General features: G+C 39.1%; 1 protein-coding gene across 1 annotated transcript in view; it reads right to left on the minus strand.

Annotated features, from left to right (window-relative positions):
- Window positions 1-16,765: 16,765 nt before the first annotated feature.
- Window positions 16,766-24,123, minus strand: part of LOC102199648 (copine-8-like) — an 84,717-nt gene continuing 77,359 nt past the window's right edge. The window contains exons 17-20 of the mRNA XM_005731534.1: window positions 21,958-22,060; window positions 20,784-20,841; window positions 19,965-20,038; window positions 16,766-18,511 (exon numbers count right to left, since the gene is read on the minus strand). Of these exons, the coding sequence (XP_005731591.1) occupies window positions 18,299-18,511; window positions 19,965-20,038; window positions 20,784-20,841; window positions 21,958-22,060 (448 nt within the window). The 3' untranslated portion in view covers window positions 16,766-18,298. The remainder of the gene's footprint in view (window positions 18,512-19,964; window positions 20,039-20,783; window positions 20,842-21,957; window positions 22,061-24,123) is intronic.

The raw sequence follows: 24,123 nt of genomic DNA on the forward strand, positions 1-24,123 counted from the left end.
GTGTCACTTGGAAAGCAGCCCACAGATTAAGGCACATTAACTGTCATTATCTGAATATCACTGTTCTGGATCATAGAGGTTAGTCATGAATAATAAGCCTTTATACACACAGACTGACTGAATGAAAAACGGTTCAGATTGTGTGACAGACGATGTCTTTCTGTTTTTTTGGCCTAAAACAACGTATGCATGTTGCTAATTGCTGTTAGCAGGTTAGATGTGAAAGTTTCAGTCAAAAAGTAATCCTTCATTGTTACACTGCACTTTTATTTCTTCTAGTTTTTGAAAGGTAAATACACAAAAAACAGATCCAAACTAATTATAGTGATTTGTCATATTTCCCAGTTTATTGTAATGGAAATTTCTTTATTTTATGTATTGATCACTTTAGTAATAGTAATATTACTTTGTCACTTAGTTATATATACATATAGAATAGCATCACAACTGAAGTTATGCTTATCACACTTCCACAGCGAGGCCATTGTGAGTAGGCCAGAGACATCCAGGCGCCATGTGTGAAGAGGGGCTGGATTGACAGCGTGCGGCCCTCCTGCTCTTCTCTGGAAGCAGGGAGGCAACAGCTAAGTTGCCTTCAAGTCGTAATTCTCTTTTGGAAGGGAAGGTTTCACGGACGTAAAGATGTAAACACCTGATCCTTGTTTACTTTTGTCCCAAAGGCAGGGCCCTAGGAGCTCAACACAGCCAAGCTTTCTTTGGCTTAACTGGCTTAAAAAAAACCCTGAAACTCCAGTTATCACAATCTTTATCAAATTTTCTGTTTCCTTTCTTCTTTAGGTTCTTTGTGGGCTCACAAGAAAATGGGCGTCTCATGACTCTTCTTCCACAAGAAGTGATCCCTGTGAGTGCCCACATGATCAGAAGATGGGAAAATAGTGATAGAAAAATGTAAATGATAAAGAATATAACAGTAAAATCAAACACTGTTGCAAATAAGACAAGATACTTTTTTTCACCAGAAAACCAAAACGAGTCATACCTTTAAAACCGGTCAGAACGGCACGCTCCGTTTTGTGTAACTATTTTTAAATCCCTCTAGAACCGCAACCACATAAACTAGCGCAATAATTTTGTTTTGCATATGAAACCGGAGGAGTTGTACTTACATATTATGCCATCAGCTTGTCCTAAGTCAAGGTTTCCTTCCACATATAGCTTTGCAAAAATTGCATAAAAAGCATTTGCAACAACAAAAACATAATATTCCAGAAACACGTTCAGCTGTTCATTACTCTTCCTACGTTGGAATAGATGTCAGCACGAACTATGCAGGGTTTTTTTGTTTTTTTTTTACCTTCAGGGCCTTATGATCCTGTACTGGTGTTTGGCTTTATGCTTTTCTATATCGTTTCTGGGATGCTTAGACAGACAGGCTTTTTTTAATAAATACTTGCATATGCACAAACTAACCAGCAGATGGCAGTGCATTACTAGAATAAAACAACAAGGGAAACTACCATTTATAGCTAGGGTGAGTGATGTCAGGATGGAATTACCTTCAGTCTTAAATTATTCATCTCCAGCTGAGGAACTTTTTGTTTTTGTTGTTTTCACCAGTCCTCGTTTGACTTATAGCATAGTTTATAATGTGCATTAAATGAAAGGGCAGAGTTGTAATACAGCATAAAAAAACGGCAACAAAACTATTATCCACCTTTTAAATGTGAATACTTTGCAAATATAGTTGTATTACATTTTGTTTGATATTTAAAAAATCATTGTAGTAATTGGTAGATTGGTAGATAAACAAATTATGAAAAAATACATTAGTTGCAGACTTGAAACATCCACATCATTAAATGTAACCAGCTGATCTTACTGAAATGTATCAAATTAAACATCTCCAAAGTACTCATGGTAGACCTGAAATATAGGTCAGCTAATTAATTTTCAAACATAGTTTACGTGCCATCCACTGACCTATTTCAATGGCCACCGTACTCTGGTAATATTTAATAACCAACTCCTCTTTTAAGAAATCAGGCTGCGATATTGTTCCTGAGCATCTCTCCCAGCATTTCTCGAGTGGGATAAACACAATCATATTTTATTACTGTTCGCAGAGGATTTGGGGTTTGGCATTAACTTATTCATGCTGATATCCGCAGCATTGATATCAGGCTGTGCATCACTCAGCCTCCCTACTTACATCAGCTGCTGTGACATCCCGCCAAACCCTCCCTGACTCTCAGAATTAATAAAAAGAGGTTTTAACATGTCACTTCCCTTCCATTTCACTCCCAAACAATCCCACGAGACAACGTGAGAGGAGGGGGTTTAATAGGTGTGGGAAGTGAGCTGGGACTTTCCATCTTTCTTGCCATGGAAATTATTTATTGCTATTCCTGCCGTGTGTGTCTAAAACTTTAAGGGGCTCTACATGCAAATGTGGGTGTAGTTTGCTTCCCCATCTCTTTGTCCGCTGTCATTTGCTGCTAAAAGATATATGAACAAGGCAACTCCCAGCCAGCTTGCTCTACATGAGCTCCTTTGCTGGGCTATAAATAGATCCATTGACATTGCATCCCATGGGTAAGCAGCCTCTCAGCATTTCTGAGGTTCACCAGTAAATTGATCATTATTTATTTACTGTATTGCTCATTTGTACATCTCATTTATGAGCAGATGTCACAGAACATTTTCAAATGGTAATGAGTCTTTTTGATGTCTATTGTCGATGTTTACCATTTACAAAAAATACAGCATGAGAAACAATATCACAATACTAAGAAATTTATAATCAGACTAATCTAAAAAAAAATTATTTTTAGATAGTCTTGAAAACTAGGGTGCACAAAGACTACATACACTCACCAGTTGCATCATTAGGTAACCCTGTTCAACTACTTGTTAGCATAAATCTCTAAACAGCCGATCAAATGGCAGAAACTCAATGTATGCTGGCATGTAGATACAGTCAAGATGACAGGCTAACGTTGAAACCGAGCGTCAGAATGAAAAAGAAAGGTGATTTAAGTAACATGCTTTTTAACCAGACGGGCTCGTCTGAGTATTTAAGAAACTGCTGATCTGGTGTGATCTGATTTCCCACACAACCATCTCTATGGTTTACAGAGAATGGTCAGAAAAAGAAAAAATATACAAGTTTGTTAAAAATTCCTTTTTCATATCAGAGGTCACAGGACAAGAGCCAGATGGCTTCAAGTTGATATGAATAGAAATTCAAGTAATCACTTGTTACAACCAAGTTATGGTCGGTCAACCAAGATGATTGTGAAAGGAGTCCGATACAAAGAGTCAGTGAAACTCACTTCAGACGCTTTGTAATTTCAGTTCAGGAGATGGGGCTCGAGGTGAGGAGGAAGAGGATGACGTGTTATGCCATTTTGGCTTCTTTGATTAAGGGGAGCCTTTTCAGATGATAAAGCCGAGATAAATCAAGATGTGATCCATCATATCTTCCCTCTGAAGGTGCAGACACAAATTAAAACTTGCCTAGAAGTTCTCTCCTCCTCCACCTTCGGCGTACTCCATGTGTGGTCGGTTTCTAGCCACATCTCAGCTGCTGTAGTCAAGACAACAGGACAACGTGGTGGCTTACGTAGACCAGCAAGTGCGTCTATGCATTATTATTGTTATTATTAGATAATTCTAAGCTTATGAGAATGCAGCTGTTAATTGGAAGATGTAATTACACACTCAATCCATAATTATGAGTACAGTATTCTGTTTTCTATTAAATAACCTGAAAGTAAAACTGACCGTACCTTTAAATCTTGTGTTTGCAGTGCCAGTGTCGGTCTGTGTTTTCTAATCTCGGTCAGTTTTTGTAGTTCTTCTGAGTGCTCTTTGTTGTCACGTCCTCTTTTACATTAGCACATAGTTTTACCTTTTGTGTCTCAGTAAATTGGACTTCTTGTTTTCTCAGTGTCTACAATATTTACACCTGTTCCCAACTATTGCAATGTATTTAGCCTTGTGTTTGCCACTCTATTCAACCTGTAGTGTATCCTGTTGCCTTTCCTGAGTTTCTCCTCATATCTCTCTCCTCTTTGCTTTTGCATTGTCATTCTGGTTATTATTGTCTTTCAGTTCTAGTAGATTTTTTGGACTTTTATTGGTGGATCTCTTTTCACCTTCATTAGATCATTAAAGACACCTGTATTCTTTCTACTTTCCTCATCTTACCCTGAAGCAAAATTAGTTGGCAGTTGGCAGTGAAAAAGGTTAATAGCACAAGCAATATTAAGTGGCACTTTAAAGTCCCATCTACTTCTCTATTTACTTTGACACTGAGGCAGAGCCAGTCAACATTTATTAAGCTGGAACCATTATTTATATTTATCTGGCACAGAAACTGATATCTATTTTTTTTCTTTTTGTTTATTTTGTTCTTTCTCTGAATAGCAAACTGTTGTAGGGAAGTCATGTTTTGTGTATGAGTGTGTATGTGGGAACAACAACGCTAGAGAAATGGATCCAAAAAGTTCTGGAAACATAATAACGGATGTAACTCCAGTTCAAATTAGCTTCACAGTGGTCTGTCCCCTGCTCGCAAAGATAATCACACAAAAAAAGGAAAAAAAAATCGATCATTTTCCCATCAAAAGTTCTTGTCCTAGATCTACACATTATTTTTCTGTTCGAGAATTAATGAAGGATGCATTAAGGTGCACTCAATCATCAAGGTGCTGCTGATTTGAAAACATCTATTAATGTACTAAATATAATCAAACCTCCAAAACAGAGACGCAGCTTCTTTGTTGACAGGAATTTCCATTCACACCGACTTAGTTTTTAAAAAAATGCATTCAGGCGTTTACACTGATCTGCATAAAGATTTTATAAGCTCTGAAACCGAGCCATATCTCTAGAAAATCGTCTATGGCACTGTCACATTTATATTCTCCATTTTTGCCAATTGAGTCTTGATGGAGCTGTACATCTGTGAGACACCACAGATGCAAAGTCTGGCTCTGCTAGCTTGTTCTCACTAAATGAGGACGAACTGTGAATGTTAACTGTCCCAAGGCGCATATTTTAATGCTGAAAATCAGCATTTTCCCCCCCTTTTAAATGTTGTTACTTCTGCATACTCAAGGCGACATATCTCCCCGAAGACAAACTCATTACCTATCCCTCCCTGTCAAGCGTCTGAGCTCACAGCGAGCTGACAAACTGTCCTTTGGGCTGCTTAACTCTGTCAAGATTCCAGCACATATTACGCTTGTTTTTCTTTTTGTTGTTTTTTTCATTGCTTCACTGCTGCCCAGAAACCCCCAAGATACATCCTGCATCAAAACCATTTAAAACCTATCTAGTATTGGACTTAGATTCCTCAGTCTGGATTGGATGATGGGGGACTTCACTCTGTGTCAGACTCCGCATCATTGCATCATGCCTTGAGATTGGTTCATTACATAATAGACTAAGAAAAGACCACAACATCCCAGGAAGGCCTCAGCATGTGTAAAAATAGATTGGTAGGCACAAAACAATCTGGCAATTTTTAGCAACAAACCGCCTCCTCCCCGCCTTCCCCCCACCCTCCCAACCTCCATCCAGGTCTAAGAATAGCAGCAGAGACGTTCCATATCCATACTTAGCCTCATACTTGCCAGCACGCTTTTACCCTTGTACTTTCTGAGTCGAGTGGACACACGCTGCATTCTGCAGGGTTGGTGTATGTTTGTGCGCTGGCTGCAGGGTTTTCTGGGTGTGTCATCAAAATTTTACGCACACTTCCTTATTCCATTACTCATCACCACCTATTTCAGCACGCAGGCATCTCGCAGTTGATAAGCTTAAAAAGGGGGAGCGAGGGAAATAAAAGTGGCGAAAACGGCAGCTCAGAGACACTTGTAGCTCCGCATATTGGATCAAGTCATATTAGGCTCATGCTGAGCTTGTTCAAGGCAGCTTTAGAGTCTCAGCACTCATCGCAATCAGTCCCCATAGTGAGAAAGGCCCGGAAATGCGATTCCCTTAGAGGTGCCTATAAAAAAGTCATTTTTAGTGGGACAGATAGAAATGGGGATTCCAGTGAAACTGTGAAAACTATCTTTGGGGAAATGATTCCTTAATTTAGGTTATAATGTTGTGAGATATTGTACTATTTAATTAGATCAGTCAAATAAGTATCCTCTAAAACACTTTACAGCTTACTCAGACTATCAGTCTTGCCATTCTTATTAAAGGAGCGATCTGACGTCTGGGAAATATGCTTATTCCTGTTCCTGCTGAGGGGACGATTGGGAAGATCAACATCCCTCTTATCCCACCCAGCAAAAACACAATGAAACAGTGCTGAAGATGGCTGCGCCAGAGGTCTGAACAACATTTAGATTTAGTTAAAGAAGATAAAAATCACCTTCTCAGGGGAGGCTAACTGCTCCATCATGCAGCCCTAGCGTAATATGAGACCAGCAAGTTCTGACTGTCACAACAGCTCTGCAGAGCAACTCAACATTTAGAACATGAGAGATAAGAAACAGAGTTTACATGCAGCACTGTGGCTGTGTAACCATAACCACTCCACAGCAAAAATTCAGTCAATTAAGTGTAAAAAAAAAAAAACCCAAACCAAAAAAAACCAAAAACAAAATAGAGACATGCTTGAATTTATTTGAAGCAAAGGATTTCCCATTTCGCTAGAAGAAAGATTGGAGAGAAGAGACTTTTAATTGAGGATCCATAGGTGTATCTTTTGGCATTTTTCCGTCCTCCAAGTACAAACGGTGTGGCACACAGGTGCAATATACAAACCATATCCATGGTGAGCGTAGGACTCTTTTTATTCATGCTGTTTCAGTTATTTAAGATTTAAACTTTCAGTTTGTTGGTATGTGATTTTTTTAAAAATCTATCCAATTGTACAACACTGAGAAGTAAATTAAAAGTAAATATAATTTGTCATGTCACCATTATGCTGAGATTGTGGCAAACGGTGGTATTTTGGCTATTTAGAAAACAAAAAACCAACATATTTGTGCCAATTGTGTCAGAGGCTGACACTGCTTTAAATCATGGCTGGGAGGCAAAGGTGTCTCATTTCATTTAACGTGCGTTCCCTCGAATTCTCTCTCTCCTCGTGTAACTTTCTTGCCACTTTCTCTGCTCGTGTCTCCAGTGGGTAAGGAGTCAAGGGAAGGATGTGCAATTTGGGAAATGTGAAAGGCGGGACGGGGTTATTTTAAGTCGAAGATGGGAAAAATATAAATGCATGGGGTAGCTGCTGGGCAAAGAAGAACAGAAAAACAGCTCACACATGACACATAGTGTCGTTTTGTGATGGGCCACTTTCTTGTCTACCCATAGTAGGTTCAGTTTGGGCTTACTGTATGTAGGCATCTAATGAACTTTGCTTTTTTTAAAAACCAAATTTAACCAATTTTAGCCTTGATAAAATTGGTGAAATTTGTACCATTTACATATCTTTTAGGCCCTCGATAAAGAATAATCTTCAGTGGGTGAAGATGAATTAGTGAATGATTAGAATAATGCTGGATTCCAGTCTTTGTAAAAGCTTAAAAAGACTACATTTCAAGGGATGTCTTTTTAAATGCAGTAAGTGGCATTAAAATAGTTATGAATGGAGGTGACCAGGAGACGGATACAACAATAAATGTCTGCTGCCATCTGTAAAACATGGTGGAGGCTCTGTTGTGGTTTGGGGCTACATTTCAGCCAGTGTTGTTGGGAATCTTGTTATAAAAGCTGAAACGTCAGAATTTAGTCTACAGCAACAACAACTGGAAAGCATCTGACTGACAACAGCAGAGAATTGAACAAAAGCTAACAGCATTCACCCAAGCCTGGGGGACTATTCCTGAAGACTACTAGACAAATGACGAGAAAGCTTGCCTAAGACAGTTCAGGCTGTGCTGAAAAATAAAAGGTGATCACACCAAACACTGACTATTCAATTTACTGAGTTAAATCATCCCCATCATACCACAGAAACCGTAGTATCATGCCTGCAAGGTATGTCCAAATCAGCCTATTTTACACTTACAAATCTTTAATCTTGAAAATCAACTCGTATTCCTAACCTACATTCCTTCTCCTTATATTTAATTATACGTATTATCATTACATTTTGGTTATTTACAACAAAGTGAGGTAACTGACTACAAACCAACTGAAAGTTGACCACGAGGAACAAATTAAATTCTCAACTCTAAAACAAGTTTTCATATATTTAAGCTGAAATACTATATGGCTCCAGCCGCTCACTGTGTTGATTTCTTATTTTCTCTGGCACTACCTACAGAGTCTGCAAACATTAAGTGAACTGTGTTTGGGTCACACAATAAATATTGGTATGTTATATAACTCTATGTGCTTTTTCTTTTTCTTGTTGTGTTTTTCTGCTGACCTTCCAGTTTCATTAATAACTGCTTTATAAGGTATAGATGAGGTGACACAAAACCCTGAACTAACAACTAGTAAATGCCCGAATTAACCACAAATGAAAGAAGTCAAACCTCTATTAACCTCTAATACTTAGACTTTCTAAAAGAGACCATTAACAGTCATTAACGGTTCCTAAATAACTTCACCTATAAATACTTCATATAAGACTTTAGAAACAGTTATTCCATTGTCCATTAATGCACTTATATCCATGTTTATAAATGACATACCAAGGAGGACTAATGCTTTATAAACAATACCTTACTAATTCTTAATATTGTGTAGTATAAGGCATTAGCTTACTTTTTTTTAATCATTCACACAAAATTCTAATGCCTATAATGGTGATAAAACTGAATCCTTTATGGATATCAAAGGTGATATGTGCAAACATGACTAATATCAAGTCATATCGAATGTACTGTGATTCTAACATTCAGTAAATTATAGTTCCAGCCACTGCATTTCATTTCCTCTGGTTGTTATTTTTCTTCTATTTTACATTATTAAGTTAAGTTAAGAAATGGATGGTTAGATATTAGCCTACCATTATTTTGTGTGAGAGCATCTGAAAACACCAATTAAAGCTTCTGATTATAGCCTCAAGTGGGAGGCGACCATAATAATATAATATCTCATCATGAAGTTAAAAGTAATATGCAGATAAACACAGAGAACAGATAGCGGCGGCGACTCATTAAAATCTTGGAAAGAACAGAAACAAGGAGGAGAGAAAAGTGTACTAGCTGTAATTAGCACAATGACACTTGTTACAAAGCAGCCCCCGCTCTGAACGTGTCAGATCACTTCCAAGCAGCATCAAGCGATTGTTTTGTTGCTGCTCTGAAAAGCAGCAGGAAAACAATTCCTATCCATCAAGGCTGGCGGTCTGCAACCACTGGACATTTTCAGTGGATCTGTCATGAGGCATTTGAGTGAGAGCATGTAAAAACTGGACTAGATAATAAAGCAGAAAGCCTCAGACTTATAAGAGAAACGCTGCACTGTATATTTTAGACAGGAACCTACTGCACTCTCACACAAAACACTGTCTCTGCATCTCTTGCTGGATGACCAATTCAGCAAACCACTGATTAAGTACTGTAGCACACAAAATAAAACAATATTCACTGCACTGCACATTGTGCACATTGTGGAACATTAATTTAGAGGTCCGAATTCCTTCATTATGAACAGAAAGTTCCATAATGTGTTGGTATTTCAGCTATTTAAAAAAAAAAAAAAGCCATGTCATTTCTTTGGTCTTTTGACATTCCACGTGGTACAAAATAACAAATTAGAGAGTCCATAAAATGGAATAGCGAAACAAAGGTCATTGTCACAAAAATAAGAGGGCATTGATGAATCGTTATGCTGTAAATTCCATATGGGCCACCAAGAGAAGGAAAATTCCTCAGTATCTGATGGCAGCAGCGTCTGACTGCTAACATGAGAAAACAGCATTAATCCCTTTCAAAATCCTTCAGATCCAGAACAGGAAAATTCATGGGAGTCCAAATATAGTCACGTCTTATTGGTTTGCTCAGATTGTCTGGTATTACTTTAAAACTGAAATAAATTTCTCTTCTTTGTCCCTCCCCTAGAGATCATTATATACACTATATTGCCAAAAGTACTTCCTACTCTGCCTTCACACACATATGAAATTGAGAGGCATCACATTCTTAATCTATAGGGTTGAATATGATGTTGGCCCAACTTTGCTATAACAGTTGTAACTCTGGGAAGGCTTTCCACAAGGTTTAGGGGTGTATTAATGGGATTTCCCCCCCATAAATACACAGATTTTACTCATTTTTCCAGAAGCACATTTCTGAGTTCAGACATTGTTGGATGAGAAGGCCTGGCTCCAAGTCTCCACTCTAATTTGTATTGGGTTGCAGTTTGGACTCTGTGCAGGCCAGTCCAGTTCTTCCACACCAAACGTGCTTGATTTGTGCACTAGTGTGCGGTTGTGTTAGAACAGGAAGGAGCCATCCCCAAACTGTTCCCACAAAGTTGGGAGAATGAAGGTGTCCAAAATGTAGCATTAAAAGTCTTTCACTGGAACTAAGAGGCCAAGCTAAACCCCTGAAAGACACCCCCACAGCCCCATAGCTCTCACTCCACCAAACACTTTACACTCGACATGATGCAGTCAGACAAGTACCATTCTCCTGGAAACCTCCAAAACCAGTTTCATCCATTGGATTGTCAGATGAATGAGCGTGATTCGTCACTCCAGAGAAGATATCTCCACTGCTCCGGAGTCCAGTGGCAGCTTGCTTTATACCACTGCATCCAGCATTTTGCACTGTGCTCATTATGCAGAAGCTCTCAGCACACTGTTCTTGAGTTAATATGAAGACCTCAGGAAGTCTGCAGCAACTGACGAAAGTTGAAGGAAATTGGCAACTTCTGCACACAATGTGCCCGACTACCCTGACTACACTCTGTCACATGTCTGCTATTCAAATGTTTTACATACTAACATGCTAACTAGTTGCGATTATATAAAACATCCTGCTGCAAGCTGCTAATTATAACTTATTACAACCGCAGTTTGGTATTATTCTTGTGTGAGGTGACATCAGCTGTTTCGGTAAATGCTTTAAAAGGACATTTCATGAACTTAACTTCAGGTTTATTAACATAATTATTTGACTATGTCAACCATTTTCTATGCTTAACCAAACATTTTTCATTCAAGTCCAGGGCTCATTTAAATTACAAGTTTTAGTAAGGATTAGGCTGATACCACACATAGGGTACAAAGTAATCAACTACTGTATTTGTTGCACATAGTTTGTTTCCTGGTGCTTAAGGCTTAATATTATCTTATATTACAAAATAATACCACCCTTATCTTTCCCACAGCTGGCTAGTCCGTTATAGTTTTTACTGTAACAAGGATGCAAGGGCTACACTCATTTCTTCTCAATATTCAGGCAAAACGTTGCATTTCTGAGCCACATTTTTTGGACTCCTTGGAAGCATTTCAGCCTGTTACTCTGCTGTAATGCATTCAATTTTAAGATGAACACTTTAAAGGTGTAATGGTGTGAATCTATTCCAGCGTGCTGGCTCTTTTGATTTCATTGGCAACACTGACAAGGACAGGTGTCCAATAACAGAGTGGGTTGAGTAGCTTCAGTTTTGTGTTTTACAGCAGTGTAAGTGGTGTAGGGCTTACTTTTTAGGTACATTATGTAGCATGTTTAGGAAATGTTTGTGAAAACTTAGTCATGTAGGCATCCCAGGTTCAATCAACATTAATACGAATGCTAGCTTTTTGTTTTTCTGCAAAAACATTTTTTCTACACTTGATTTTGACAAAATGGCATTATTCAATACATTGGAAAAATGAACCAGTTGGAGAAAGATGCTAATGCTATGCAAATTAACCTTATGGATCTTTAATTTGATCAACGCCGGCTTCCTGAGAACTTTTGAGGAATTCTAAATTGGATTTTCAATCCAATTTTATTTTATTTCATGCATATAGCCCCACTTCACAACTGTTTGATTGAGTCAATTTATATTGCAAGGTAAAGAGCTTACATTAAAGAGAAAATCTCAGTTAGCAGCACTTTGTGAAAGTGGTAAAGAACTCCCTAACAAGAAGACACTTCTCCCTGAACCAACCTGAGCCTATAGCAGCATAAGCAAGCAATGGTTCAGGGTCACCTGATCCTGTACTAATTATTGATGATTAAAAAATCAAAAAGGAAAGTTTTAACATGGGTTACTGGTTTCCCAAACTGGGAAGTGGTTCCACAGGAGAGGCTCCCATAGACCATGTAATGGGGTCTGATTATTCAAAGCTCTGTACATGAGAAGATGGGTTCTGAGCACACAAACAACAAATAAACAAAGAACAAGCTTAGATAGGGATATTTATTTAAAGACGCCAGTTGTTACAGAAACAGTCATTTTTATCAGTAAGTTGTTTGTGGCCTTTATGTTTCCTGTTAGAACAGTAAAACCTGTGCTGTCTTGTAACATCACTAAGCTCGAGAACTGGTTTAAAATAATTATATATCAATGGAGAAATCATATTTGATTGGCCTTGTGTGCCACTACAAGCATCATGCAAAATTGTGAATCACCCCTGATGAAATAAATTGGGGCAGATGAACAGTTTCAGTATTATCTCACGGTAAATAAACATGGCTGCATGATGCCACACAGCACTATCCCCAGCCCAATGATTCTGTCCTCTCAGCGAGACAGACCATTTTTTTGTTTTTCGTCTAGTTTTGTTTTTTTTCTGTTTGGATCATACACCCTGTTATTCACATCACTTCAACCACTGACTCTGAGCGAACAATGCCGAGACGAGTCTGACAGAGAAGTGGCCGTGCATCAATGTACTGACAGATAAAACTAAAAGAAAGAGAAGAAAAGAAAAGTCATCAGAGAAGAAGAAGGAAACATCTGAAGGCATTGCACATTTCCAAGACTAATCAATTGACATTTTTAAGGCAAAAATGTTTTCTTAAATATTCTGAAGTAACGCACAAAGATGTCACAGTACAATTTTTCCTTTAACCTCACAGGTGCATGTCTGATAGAAAAGAAAAAAAAAGTTGCACACATGCAGTTTTAATCCATGCTATAAAAAACATCAGGATAAAACAGGATATTCATCACAAGCATTCAGTTAAACCACTTTATCAAGATAATTTACAGCAAACAGAGTTCATGTTATTTGTGCAGATCACATGGGCGTTCATGTGGCCTGGCATGCTGACATGCTGCTGCTTTAGCAGAGTGACGTGGATGCGGCGATGAGCAGTGGGAGGCAGCGAGGTGTAAGCCTACTTCATTAAAGCTGGTTTGTTTACCAGCAGTGATTTTTTTTCCTGTCCTACACAATAAATGCTTTTGATTGTTACTCCTACACTGACACAGCCTCACAGAATCAGTGATTTCTGAAGTCTTCTTCTTGAGGGCAAACCTATGTATCCCAAAGAAACGATCTACATAATCTCACATGGGATAGTGTTAAAGTCATTTAGTTGTAGAATGTGATATTTTATTCTTGAGGACTTATGGAATTAATGGAATTTCTTGAGTTTAAGACACTGTTGAATGCTCACCTACGTACGATGCATAAAACATTTTTGTCAGTAAAAACAAAACAAAAAAGAAAAATCAACTAACCACTCTGTAGTTTGAAAACTTTAGAGTTTCTTCCCATATTGAAGCAAGAGTGAGAGCAGCACTGTAATCTGGAACTGCTGCTATTTAAGAATTCTATACATCCTGTCACACCCATTGACTAAGAGTTCATTTTAAATGGTACCTATTATACTTTTACAAAGGTGGAAATAATACGTAAATGTGCAAATAACCCGTATGAGCTCAGCTCTTATCCATAACATAACCAGCTATGCAGCTCTGGCTTTGAAAAGGTTCAGCGCGACTGTTGTTCAAAACTTGTTTTTGTGAGGTGCAGCCAGTTAGTAGAAAAATGTGTTAGAGGCATAGTTAAGTGTGCTAAAAACAAAAAAAAGGTTTCTTTCTGACGGAGGATAAACAAGGTTTTTAGCTGTGACTTCGAAGCTGCTTTCACACAAAGAAAAATCCTACTTTAAAAGAGTCCAAGATTAAAATATGGACTTAATAAAACAGGTTCCCCTCTAACTGAAACTATACAAACTATATAAACTTCATATATTTATGGCCCTTTTATAAGATTGTGTAATGAAAGAGAAGTCAAGTTACATTTACTTTTCACTAAAATCAGAGGCTGATTGTTAGGGACAAACAAACAAAAAAAGCACTACACCTCCCATAGTTATCATTGTATATTGTGCTGTACGAGACCAGAAAGCTCAATGGGCGCACAGAGGACAAGGGTCAGAGCATAGCAAATGGTAATAACTATAAACAGATATCTACATATGAATATGCTGAATTAACAGGCAAGAGATGAGGCATTTGGTCATTTTTCTCCCATTTGTTTAATTAGTGAAAATGTCAACCATGCTTCCCATGCTAACACTTTTAGTAGGAACCTGAGCCATTTTTAAATGATCTCTAGCTCTGCCAGTTGGGCATTTCTGAGGATTTCTGCACTGATACTAAAAGAAAATAAATTGGTAAAATTATTCTCTATCATGTGCAGATTTTTAATAAGATCCAGATTTAGATTTTTTAAGAGTTGCCCACAAATTCTTGAAAAATAAAACAAAACACAAGCTGCATTTCAAAACAGAAACAAGAAGAAGGAGGAAGAGAAGGAAACCCTTAATCTTTATACAACCCTCACTGTTATGTAAGTGTCATGCATGTTTCATACACAAATACATGTACTGCATGTACAGTATATACGAGAGAGTGGGTGTGAGATGAAGCTCACATTTTGTCTTGATAAATAAATAAAAAGGCCATGCCTTGTGTTTCAGGAAGAGAGTCACAGAGTGCCGGCAGTTTGCTGCAAGTCAACTCTCCAGAAAACGTACGCACAATATATACAGATTATACTGTATATTTACATGTACTTATAAAAAGACTGTTCCTGCCTGATCTGGTCTTATCTGGTTCAGGCTGACGTTGCTCCAGTCTTGAAACTAGTGCTACATTTTGCAATTCAACATCCCGACTGTTGTACGGGGTCCCCGCCATCCCGTCACCTCTCCCCTCCACGTGGAGGGACCCTATTCAGTCAAACCGAATAAGCGTTTTTTTCCTGGGATGAGATGCTACACTTAACAGTATTTCAGATTTGGCAGAAAAACGTTGCTACGGAGTGGATTTGATCATTAGCTTTTAAATGTCTTGCACACATTAAACACGCATCACTATCTAACAGTTTGCTTATAAAAAATACAGGCCTGTCGTTCATAATTTAAATATGAATAACCTACGTATAAACATTGATAAGGCCTGTTAGTCATGATTTAAATATGATTACAGGCCTTGGTATAAAATGTCATACTTAAATGAGCAGAAAGAAGCAGCATTACACATACATTATACTGACCAATACACAAAAAGGCAGAAATTTTGTACAGTGTAGAAACGTCTAAGAAACTGAATTTACAAGCAGTTCATAACATATTACATAACAGACATATTCATTAAGCATCACCAGCCAAGAAGTATATCGTTATTTTGAGGTGTGAGTTTAGAAAAAAGTGTTGTAAACCTTCTTTTATATTTATTCCTTGACTAAATACGGCCCTACCACACACACAAACTCTACACTACACGTCTCAAAAGTATAAAGAAAAAAATGCTTTTCTTTGGACATTTACATGGATTAAAAGGGACCTCTGGACAAGGTGGTTGATGCTTGTCTAATAGGACATGGTTTGTGCTTTGCTTTCTTATACCCATTAACGGGAAGGCCGAAACGTATCTGAAAGTGACAGTGCAATAACCTGAAAACTAAGCTTGATTCATATAGGCTTTAGCAATTCTGTAGCTTATTTCTTTAGAAAGGAGAGCAGCTGTGGTTAGCTTGGATTCACAGCAGTTGCAACAGATTGCAACAGTTACCTACTTGTTTGTCCCCCCGTGACCGTGACAACGACAAGTGGAAGAGAATTGCTGAACAGATGGACGGACGGACGGCTGGACGGATCTACTATTAGGTAGAACATTTTTTTTAAAGTCTGTCAGAATCAAACAAGTGCAGTTACTATTGAGAGATATGGTAAATGGCCTGTATTTGTATAGCGCTTTACTTGGTCCTAAGGACCCCAAAGCGCTTTACACTATACACAATCATCCACCCATTCACACACTGGTGATGACAAGCTACATTGTAGCCACAGCCACCCTGGGGCGCACTGACAGAAGCGAGGCTGCCGGACACTGGCGCCACCGGGCCCTCTGACCACCACCAGTAGGCAACGGGTGAAGTGTCTTGTCCAAGGACACAACGACCGAGACTGTCCGAGCCGGGGCTCGAACCGGCAACCTTCCGATTACAAGATGAATTACAAGACGAACACCCAACTCTTGAGCCACGATCGCCCCAATATATAGAACACTTGCTGTATCTAAGCCAATGGTATAGTTGGATTTTTTAAGTACATCAGACATTATTATTAATATTATTATTATTGCTACAACAGCCAATTGCTTTTTGGGCATTTATTTACCAATAGAGACAAATTCTATATCCTTTTTTTTTTCCTGACGACGGTAACTGAAGACTGATGAGAGGTGGAATATATTTTAGTGTGACGTATCAAAGACACTATTTCACAGCACAGAGGGGTCCAAAATGTATAAACAGGGTAAGGGGGTCACTTTCTTGTAGTGTCAATGTCTTTCTATGCAGCTAAGGTGGCTACAGCTAATATGGAGTCCAGCAAGCCAAAGAAGCAAATTAAATTCCTTCCAATTTTAAGCTAACTTTTATTAGATGCCATGCTGACTGTTCTTGCTAACAATAAGTATAACAAAGAAGAAAATTTATGTAACTTATTAGCAGCCATGTTGAAAAAGAGAGAGTGTTAATTGAAACCACTGCTGTGAATCTAAGCAAAGAGCAGCTGCTGTCACCTTTAAAGCCTTCAGGATGCGAGTATTTGATGATGAAACATGGGTTTTCTGTGGAGTCTGAATTTAAGGAGATATATGAAACTTTAGGACTTTTAGTTACAATACTGATGCACAAACATGGACCCAAACACTGTTGTTACAGTCATTACTTTGATCCATGCAGACAGTTGTTAAAAGAAAAGCAATCTGCACTTTTACCTGTTTTCAAATTCAATTTCATATCAAAAGTGTGTTGCTACCACAAAGGTGTGAGCCATCTAATCTGATAGCAACCAAAATGCTATACTTCCCAACGTACAGTTTGGCAAACATGATGTATACGTGGTGAGAAAGGTAAAACTGTGTGACGGACCACAGACTTGCCAAATATCACTTACAACACTTGCTGTTTTTTTTAACAATATTTTTTGGCAATACTGAACAATGTGAGAGGTAGAGAAATGTAAACCAAAACCAGAAATGCTTCTGAAGTACAGTGTTGTTTCATGAAAATAACAAGACTCTGAAATGTAACAACACAGTCAGGTTCGGTAGTGAAATGTGTGTTTTTGACTTCTGGGCTTGGAGAAATCCACGTTTCCATAACCCATTTTGCCAGTAATGTTTTCTGACTAAAAAGTAAGGCTGGTTCAAGTCCCTGTTGCATTTGATTTGACCAGACTCCCAAGGAGCACAGCTTCCTTTCGAGTCAAGGCAGGTGGATGGAGCAGACGATAGGAGCGTGGAACGATTTCCGGTGGGTTTGTTCATGATGGAACATGGCAGTGGTGGTGGGGCAGTGTGTGGTAGGGACAAAGCCCTGAGTGCAGGACAACAGTGCATGCTTTATTTTTCATAAACTGGCACATGCTCTATTTCTATTAAAGAAAAAATCATATATATATATATAAGTGTGTGTGGCACTGGGGCCTAAACATTTTTGTACAAAGTCAGAATCTCCTGTTTCTGTAGCTGAAAAATAGGACTCTGAAAGGTATTCACATTTATTTGTATAAATTTCGTCCTGGAAAATAAAAGATCCACTCCACTCCTCAGTTTTGTAAACATTTATATATCAAGTGACATGACTTAGAGGAAGTGGAAATGGGAACAGCTTGGATTCAGTCTGTCGAGTTTCTTTCCCGTTTACTCTTCCTGGTGCAGCTCCTTGATTTCAGACCACCACCACTGCCCTTCAAAATCCACACCTTTTTGTCCAGTCTTCTAAACTGAAGAAGCACTCAGGGCTGTCTTCATCACCCTTCACGGCCAAATATTCCCAAAAGTGCAACATGCGAGATGCAGGAAAAGTTTGCCATGTGCTTAGGAGCTTCCAGTGAAGAGTGAAGCGTAAAGAGAGGACAGTAGACCCGGCTGGCCAATACTGGGGTGGAAGCCATTAAATTCGGCTTACCCTTCTTGTGAGAAGGGGGTTGATAGCTGGTGGTGGACAGGGAGTGTAAGGAGGTGGCAAGGGACCAGGTTTGATCCCCCGGGTTCTCATGTAGGACAGGAACTGGTCGGGAATTTCAGCCAGCACTTCTTTAGCCAGACGGGCCATGCTGAGGATGTGATTTCCTCGTCGGTCAATGTAGTCTCTGAAAGGAACAAACTGAGAGGGGAAGCAAGAGGAAAGGACACAAGGAAAGGAGAGAACAGGAAATAAAGAAATCAGATATAAGTAATGTAAAGAGAAATAAGAGGCGGAGAGTACAGAATAGGAAACATGGACATTGAGAATAAGAGAATAGTAAAGAAAATGACAAAGATGAAAAGATAAGACAAATGAAGACAAAGAGGAGAGGAGAGTATTGAGAGTGGAGAGATATTTTGCTGCTATTGTTAATAATCATCATCATTACCATTGCATTAATAATATGCATTATAATTTACAGTATTGATATTGCATACAGATGTTTAAACATCTTGGTACCCAATTAGCCTTTATTACAGGTGCAGTTATAACCACTTTAAACTGTTGGGTTGAATCTATAATCTTAAATGCTTTTGAATGCTTGTTATAATCTTAAGTGTGTATGTGCTGATTCTGTTGATTTTGAGTACACTTTGTACAGAGTCAGAGTGACAGGAAACTGCAGGCTTGCAGAGCGTTTGCAGAAATGAAACCGAAAGCAGAATCTAACTGCAGGTTATTCTGAGGAGCTGGTTAGACGAGGCTATGTGAATAACTAGGGTATTCAAATTGTCTGTTATACTTTTATATTCTTTTATTAAGTTTTTAGTAGAGGTTCTTGGTTAAAACATTTATTCAATTTATATTACATCTATAGTTTTAGTAAAAGGTTGACAGTGGCCTCTGTATGACTGTGAGCGTTAGTAGGTGAGAGGTGACACAGAGTGCCACGTAAGGTCGTGAGATATCATGTTTGCTTGTAATTGTGGGCTTGCAGAAGCGCTCGCTCACTGCAAAATCATTGTCTGCGGTTTTGAAGAAGCGCTAATCAGAAAGGTTGACAGGAAACATCTGTTATGAAGATGAAGACAATGTTCTTTTAAACTGTGTTAAAAGTCATTGTGGTTTTGATGTGTATGTATGAAATGTATCTGTGACGTATGAAGGGGCGTCATTAATTCAAACCCTGATGCTATAAAAATCTGTGTATGCTTTGATTAAGTTGAAGATCAATCCCTGTCTGCGTACAGAGTGGTCTTCCCACGCGTGTATTCATTAAAATCAATTGTTTGACCAAGCTCTTGTTGGACCATGGTGGTTTTTGGCTTCCTCAATATTTGAACCTTAACAAGAGGAAACAAAGAAAAGGTGAATATAGGAAATGAGATGTGGACAAAAAACAGAAAACGCTTATGCAAAATTATGAAAAAGAAAGCAAAAGAGAGGAAAACAGAGAGAAAAATATTGCATGTAGAGGAAGAAATAAGGGTCGAGACAGCGGAGAGAAGACAGAAAAACCAGCAGACTCAGAACAAGAGCACAGTAGAAGGTCAAGCACAATGACCCTTTCCCATTAATCATAAATCCCACACTTTCTGCTGAGTGAACAGCCTTCCAGCCAGTCAGCCGTGTCTTCGGGAGTATTCTGTACCTGAACAATGTCCCTCTCCGCGTATCGTCCTTGGGATGAGATCCTCTCTTCGTCCCCATCCAGCTCAATCATTTCTGAGGAGGGAAGCGCATCAGTAACACCCCGTCAGGAGGCTTGAACAGCCACGTCAACGTTGCGGTGAGCAAACATGACACACGGTTTTTGTGTTTCAACCTGCCAACGTCATTAGCATGCCACAGGCTTACACTTAGAGTGTTGATAGTCTCAAATGGGAAGGAGTACACAGAATTTGCACGGCTGAGCGTGAAGCCACGGGGCCGTGAGTTACACGTAGCTGTGCGCATAAGAGGAACGTGCCCGAATACATGTAAGCACAGCCAGCAATGAGCACCACAGGGACATAAAGCGAATGCGCACTCTGACTTCATATGCGTGCTAATCCCGTTGACTCTGCAGGCTCATTGCTCCCCGTGAGTGAGCTTGTTTTTCTTTTCTTTTTTTAACAGAGGACTGCTCTGTGAACTGTAAACACCAATGTTTCAGGGAGGAAACACAGCAGAGTGATGTGGCCCTTGCGCATTTAAAATAAAGAAGAAGAAGAATGGAAAAAAAAGGAGTGCTGCTGGACTGAAAAGCGAGAATTTATCAAATCCCCTTTACCTCGGCTTCTGTGAAGGAGGAGAGGGAGAATTAAGGGGAGGGTAAGCGGAGGAGTGAAGAAAAGAAAAGCTGCACGAGGAAGGGCTAAACCATGTGGGAGACAAGATAGGAAGCAGAACGAGGGGTGAGGGCAAAAGATTACTGCATGCTTTTAAACACACACGTATTTGCACACGGACACACATTCAGCCTGCTTACCATCGAATTCCGCTGGTCCAACCCCAACTATTATAATAGACATGGGCAGAGACGAGGCCTGTAAAGGGTGGAAAGTGACAGAATAACCACATCAAAGGCGGCGAAGAAGCAGCGTTCATTCTTTTCACCATTTGCTATCTTAAACCGTGCAGGCTGCCAGTGAAATAGGCCTGCAAATTACCAACTATACATTAACTGTTACAGTCCAAGGAAAGGAAGCTCTATAGAAAAAATTAAATACCATTGTTAAGGCAGACGGGGCCTTACGTCCTTACTCTGCAGCCGGTTTTATAAAGCCCCTCGCCTGGCGAGATCTACGGTTTCTAATTTCATGCATCTGCAACCTAAATCTCTCGAAGCTTGACAGCTTAATAATGACTCCCATTTACATCTTCCTCTGCCCTGAGCTCCAGCTGAACTCCCGGCCTGCATAGCAATATTGTTTATTAAATCTTAGTTGAGTGGGACAGCAAAGTACAGTTGGATTGATGAAGGATGAATGAAGCTTTTTCAGTGTTTCATAACTTCCCGGGTTATTAGACGGACGCCCAAATTGCTTGAGATATGAAGGGCATGGATCCTCCACGGGCTAGTAAATAATTACTCTCAAATCTCACTTTACAATAACATTACATCACACGGGGGGCAAAGTGGAAAAAGAAGCAGGAGAGCGGATGCGCGTTGAGGCCGTGCGGAGCATTAAGCCCAAGCAGCCGAGGCTCCAAATATATGAGCTCGCCCAAAATCGTTACACACATTAACTCTGATCACTCTAATTAGAAAGCAGAGTTATTAGAGCTGAACATAGCAGTGTTGGGGGGGGGGGACGTGGTGGTGACCAGACTGACCCTCTCTTCCATTACTTCCCTCATTAGTAAAGATGAGAGACAAAGAGAGGGAAGAGGCAAAGATAGCAGCTGCACTGCTTTTCGCCCTCTCGCTTTCATATTAGATGTTTGTTAGTTTATTAGGCCTCTATTGGGGTTTTAATCATACCTTCAGGGTTCCTTGCAAGTTCTACAGTAAATTAACTGAACAATTATAAGCACACATTTCACGGACTGCTACAGTAGATCACGTTTAGTAACCCACTGTGTGCTTACCAGTTTAAATAAGTTGAAAAACATTTTAAAATATACATAGACCAGAGGTTAAATGTGAAGTGCTACTGTACATTTACTATGGACTCCTTGGTCTGCGCCATGTCTGTGATCACGCCATCAGAGATGATGAGCAGGATGAAGTACTGTGAGCCGTCTGTCACTGCCGAGGCATACCTGGTGCGCAAAGAAATGATGTGTCAGAGGTCAGGCGATCAAAAAATGACAAAAAACTGCCCCAAAAAGCAACTTCTGGGTGGAAAAATGAAGTGAAAGTCAAAGCGCCACAAACTACAGTTCCTATAATTTCCACATGAGGTCGTCTCCAAAAGCTCCTCTGTTAAAGTCACCAAGTTGAAACCATGATGTTTGAATCGTGTCACCCTTTATAACAACTGCATGTAACTGCATTTACTTTTTAGTACCATATGAATCCTAGTAGGCCTGAAAGTTAGGGGCATGGCCATTTTAACAGGTATGCCAACACAGAGTCTAGTTAATACTATCCCAGCCTCACCTCTGTTAATTGTAGCCACTAAACTGGAGACTCATAAATGGCTTGCTATGTCCTGCTTCAGTTTCGGAGAATAAACCTATACAGTTTATGGACAATGCTTCTTACATAACCAAGCTAACTAGCATAAGCTAATAACATAGCATTTCACCATGGTAAATGGTAAATGGCCTGTATTTGTATAGCACTTTACTAGTCCCTAAGGACCCCAAAGCGCTTTACACATCCAGTCATCCATCCATCCACACACACATTCAAACACTGGCGATGGCAAGCTACATCGTAGCACTGACAGAGGCGAGGCTGCCGGCATGGCATCCTAACTGTAACTGCAAGATGCAAAATGCACTTCCATCATTAACAAACTTGATTTCTTTATTTTTAATCCTGTTGGTATTTCATTAGCATTTTTTTCATCTGAAGCTGATTAAAGTTTTAATATGTACTGCACTTACCAGTTTATGTGTCAGAGGGAGCAAGTTTATGGAAGATCCAATTTTATGAGAGCACAATATTAACTTGCTGGAGCAGCCCTTTAAAATCCCCCTGTCTCAAGCCCCACACATTGCCCTCAGCAATCACCTTATTAGATAAAATCTCATATGAGGTTATTATCCCTCAGAGATCAATAAAATTATAATCTTATTTTATGGAAGACAACTGGACCAATTACAGCTGCGTGTAGTTGCCAGGCCCAAAAAATTACGTAAAAAATGAAATAGGCATATTTGAAGGGCATGGCTACACTAATTAGTTTGAGGTTTGGGGTATTTAACACACAAAGCGCACAAAAACTGGTTTTCATTCAAGTATTTCACACCTATTCTCAATGAAAGCCAGACTTTTTTCCAACGTTTTTTGTAATCACAACATTTCTAAATATTACATTTCAATGAAAAGTATTTATTAAACTTTTATTAACACATTCACAAACAGTGATAATATATATTAAAGAACACACATTTATACCTGTATTTAATTACATACTAAGGAGGAGTAATGCTTTATAAATGATTAAGTAAACACTAATGCCTTACTAATGCTTATTAGTATGGGATTATTATAGCGTATAACATGTTACTTGCAGCATTAAAAGTTAATATAGAAACCCAATTAATATACAAAGATAAATACTTTGAAATATAGTTTCATGCAGAACAAGTTTATTACATTGACTTCATAACAGTTAAAAAATACTGTTAAACATGATGGATTCAGCCAATGCCTGCAGAGGTTTTCGTTATATGAACCAAAACTTTTGAAGTGATGTGCCATGGCATTTTGAGACCATATATTAAACAACACTCTTAGGTGAAAACAGTCAAGCAATTAGTGATTTGACGTGACATGATGCCACTGTTTCTAAGTGCCATCTTCCTGGATTTCAGTCAGATGCTCCACACAAGTGAGGAGTGAACAATGCATCTATTCTCAGGCTGAGTGGGCGGACGACGCTCGCAGAGATGGGATTTGAAAGCCGATGATGAAAGGGGGGGGGAAAAGTGCTTGTTACAGTCAATCTTGAGGATCATGAGACAAGATCTGGCAATAGGGGATGTCAGGTGGGAGTTGGAAGACACAGAACTAGGAAACAGCACGTAACTTTCTATCGGTGATTTTTTGTGTGAATTGAGTAAGTGCAGCTGACAGCTTCTTTCAGTATCTGCTAAAGGTATTACTTGTTTTAAATATTTGAAACCTTTAGAAGAGCATATTTGCTGATCCA

Source organism: Pundamilia nyererei, unplaced genomic scaffold (genome assembly GCF_000239375.1).
Source record: "Pundamilia nyererei isolate P.nyererei 1_Seehausen unplaced genomic scaffold, PunNye1.0 scaffold00043, whole genome shotgun sequence".
NCBI lineage: Eukaryota > Metazoa > Chordata > Actinopteri > Cichliformes > Cichlidae > Pundamilia > Pundamilia nyererei.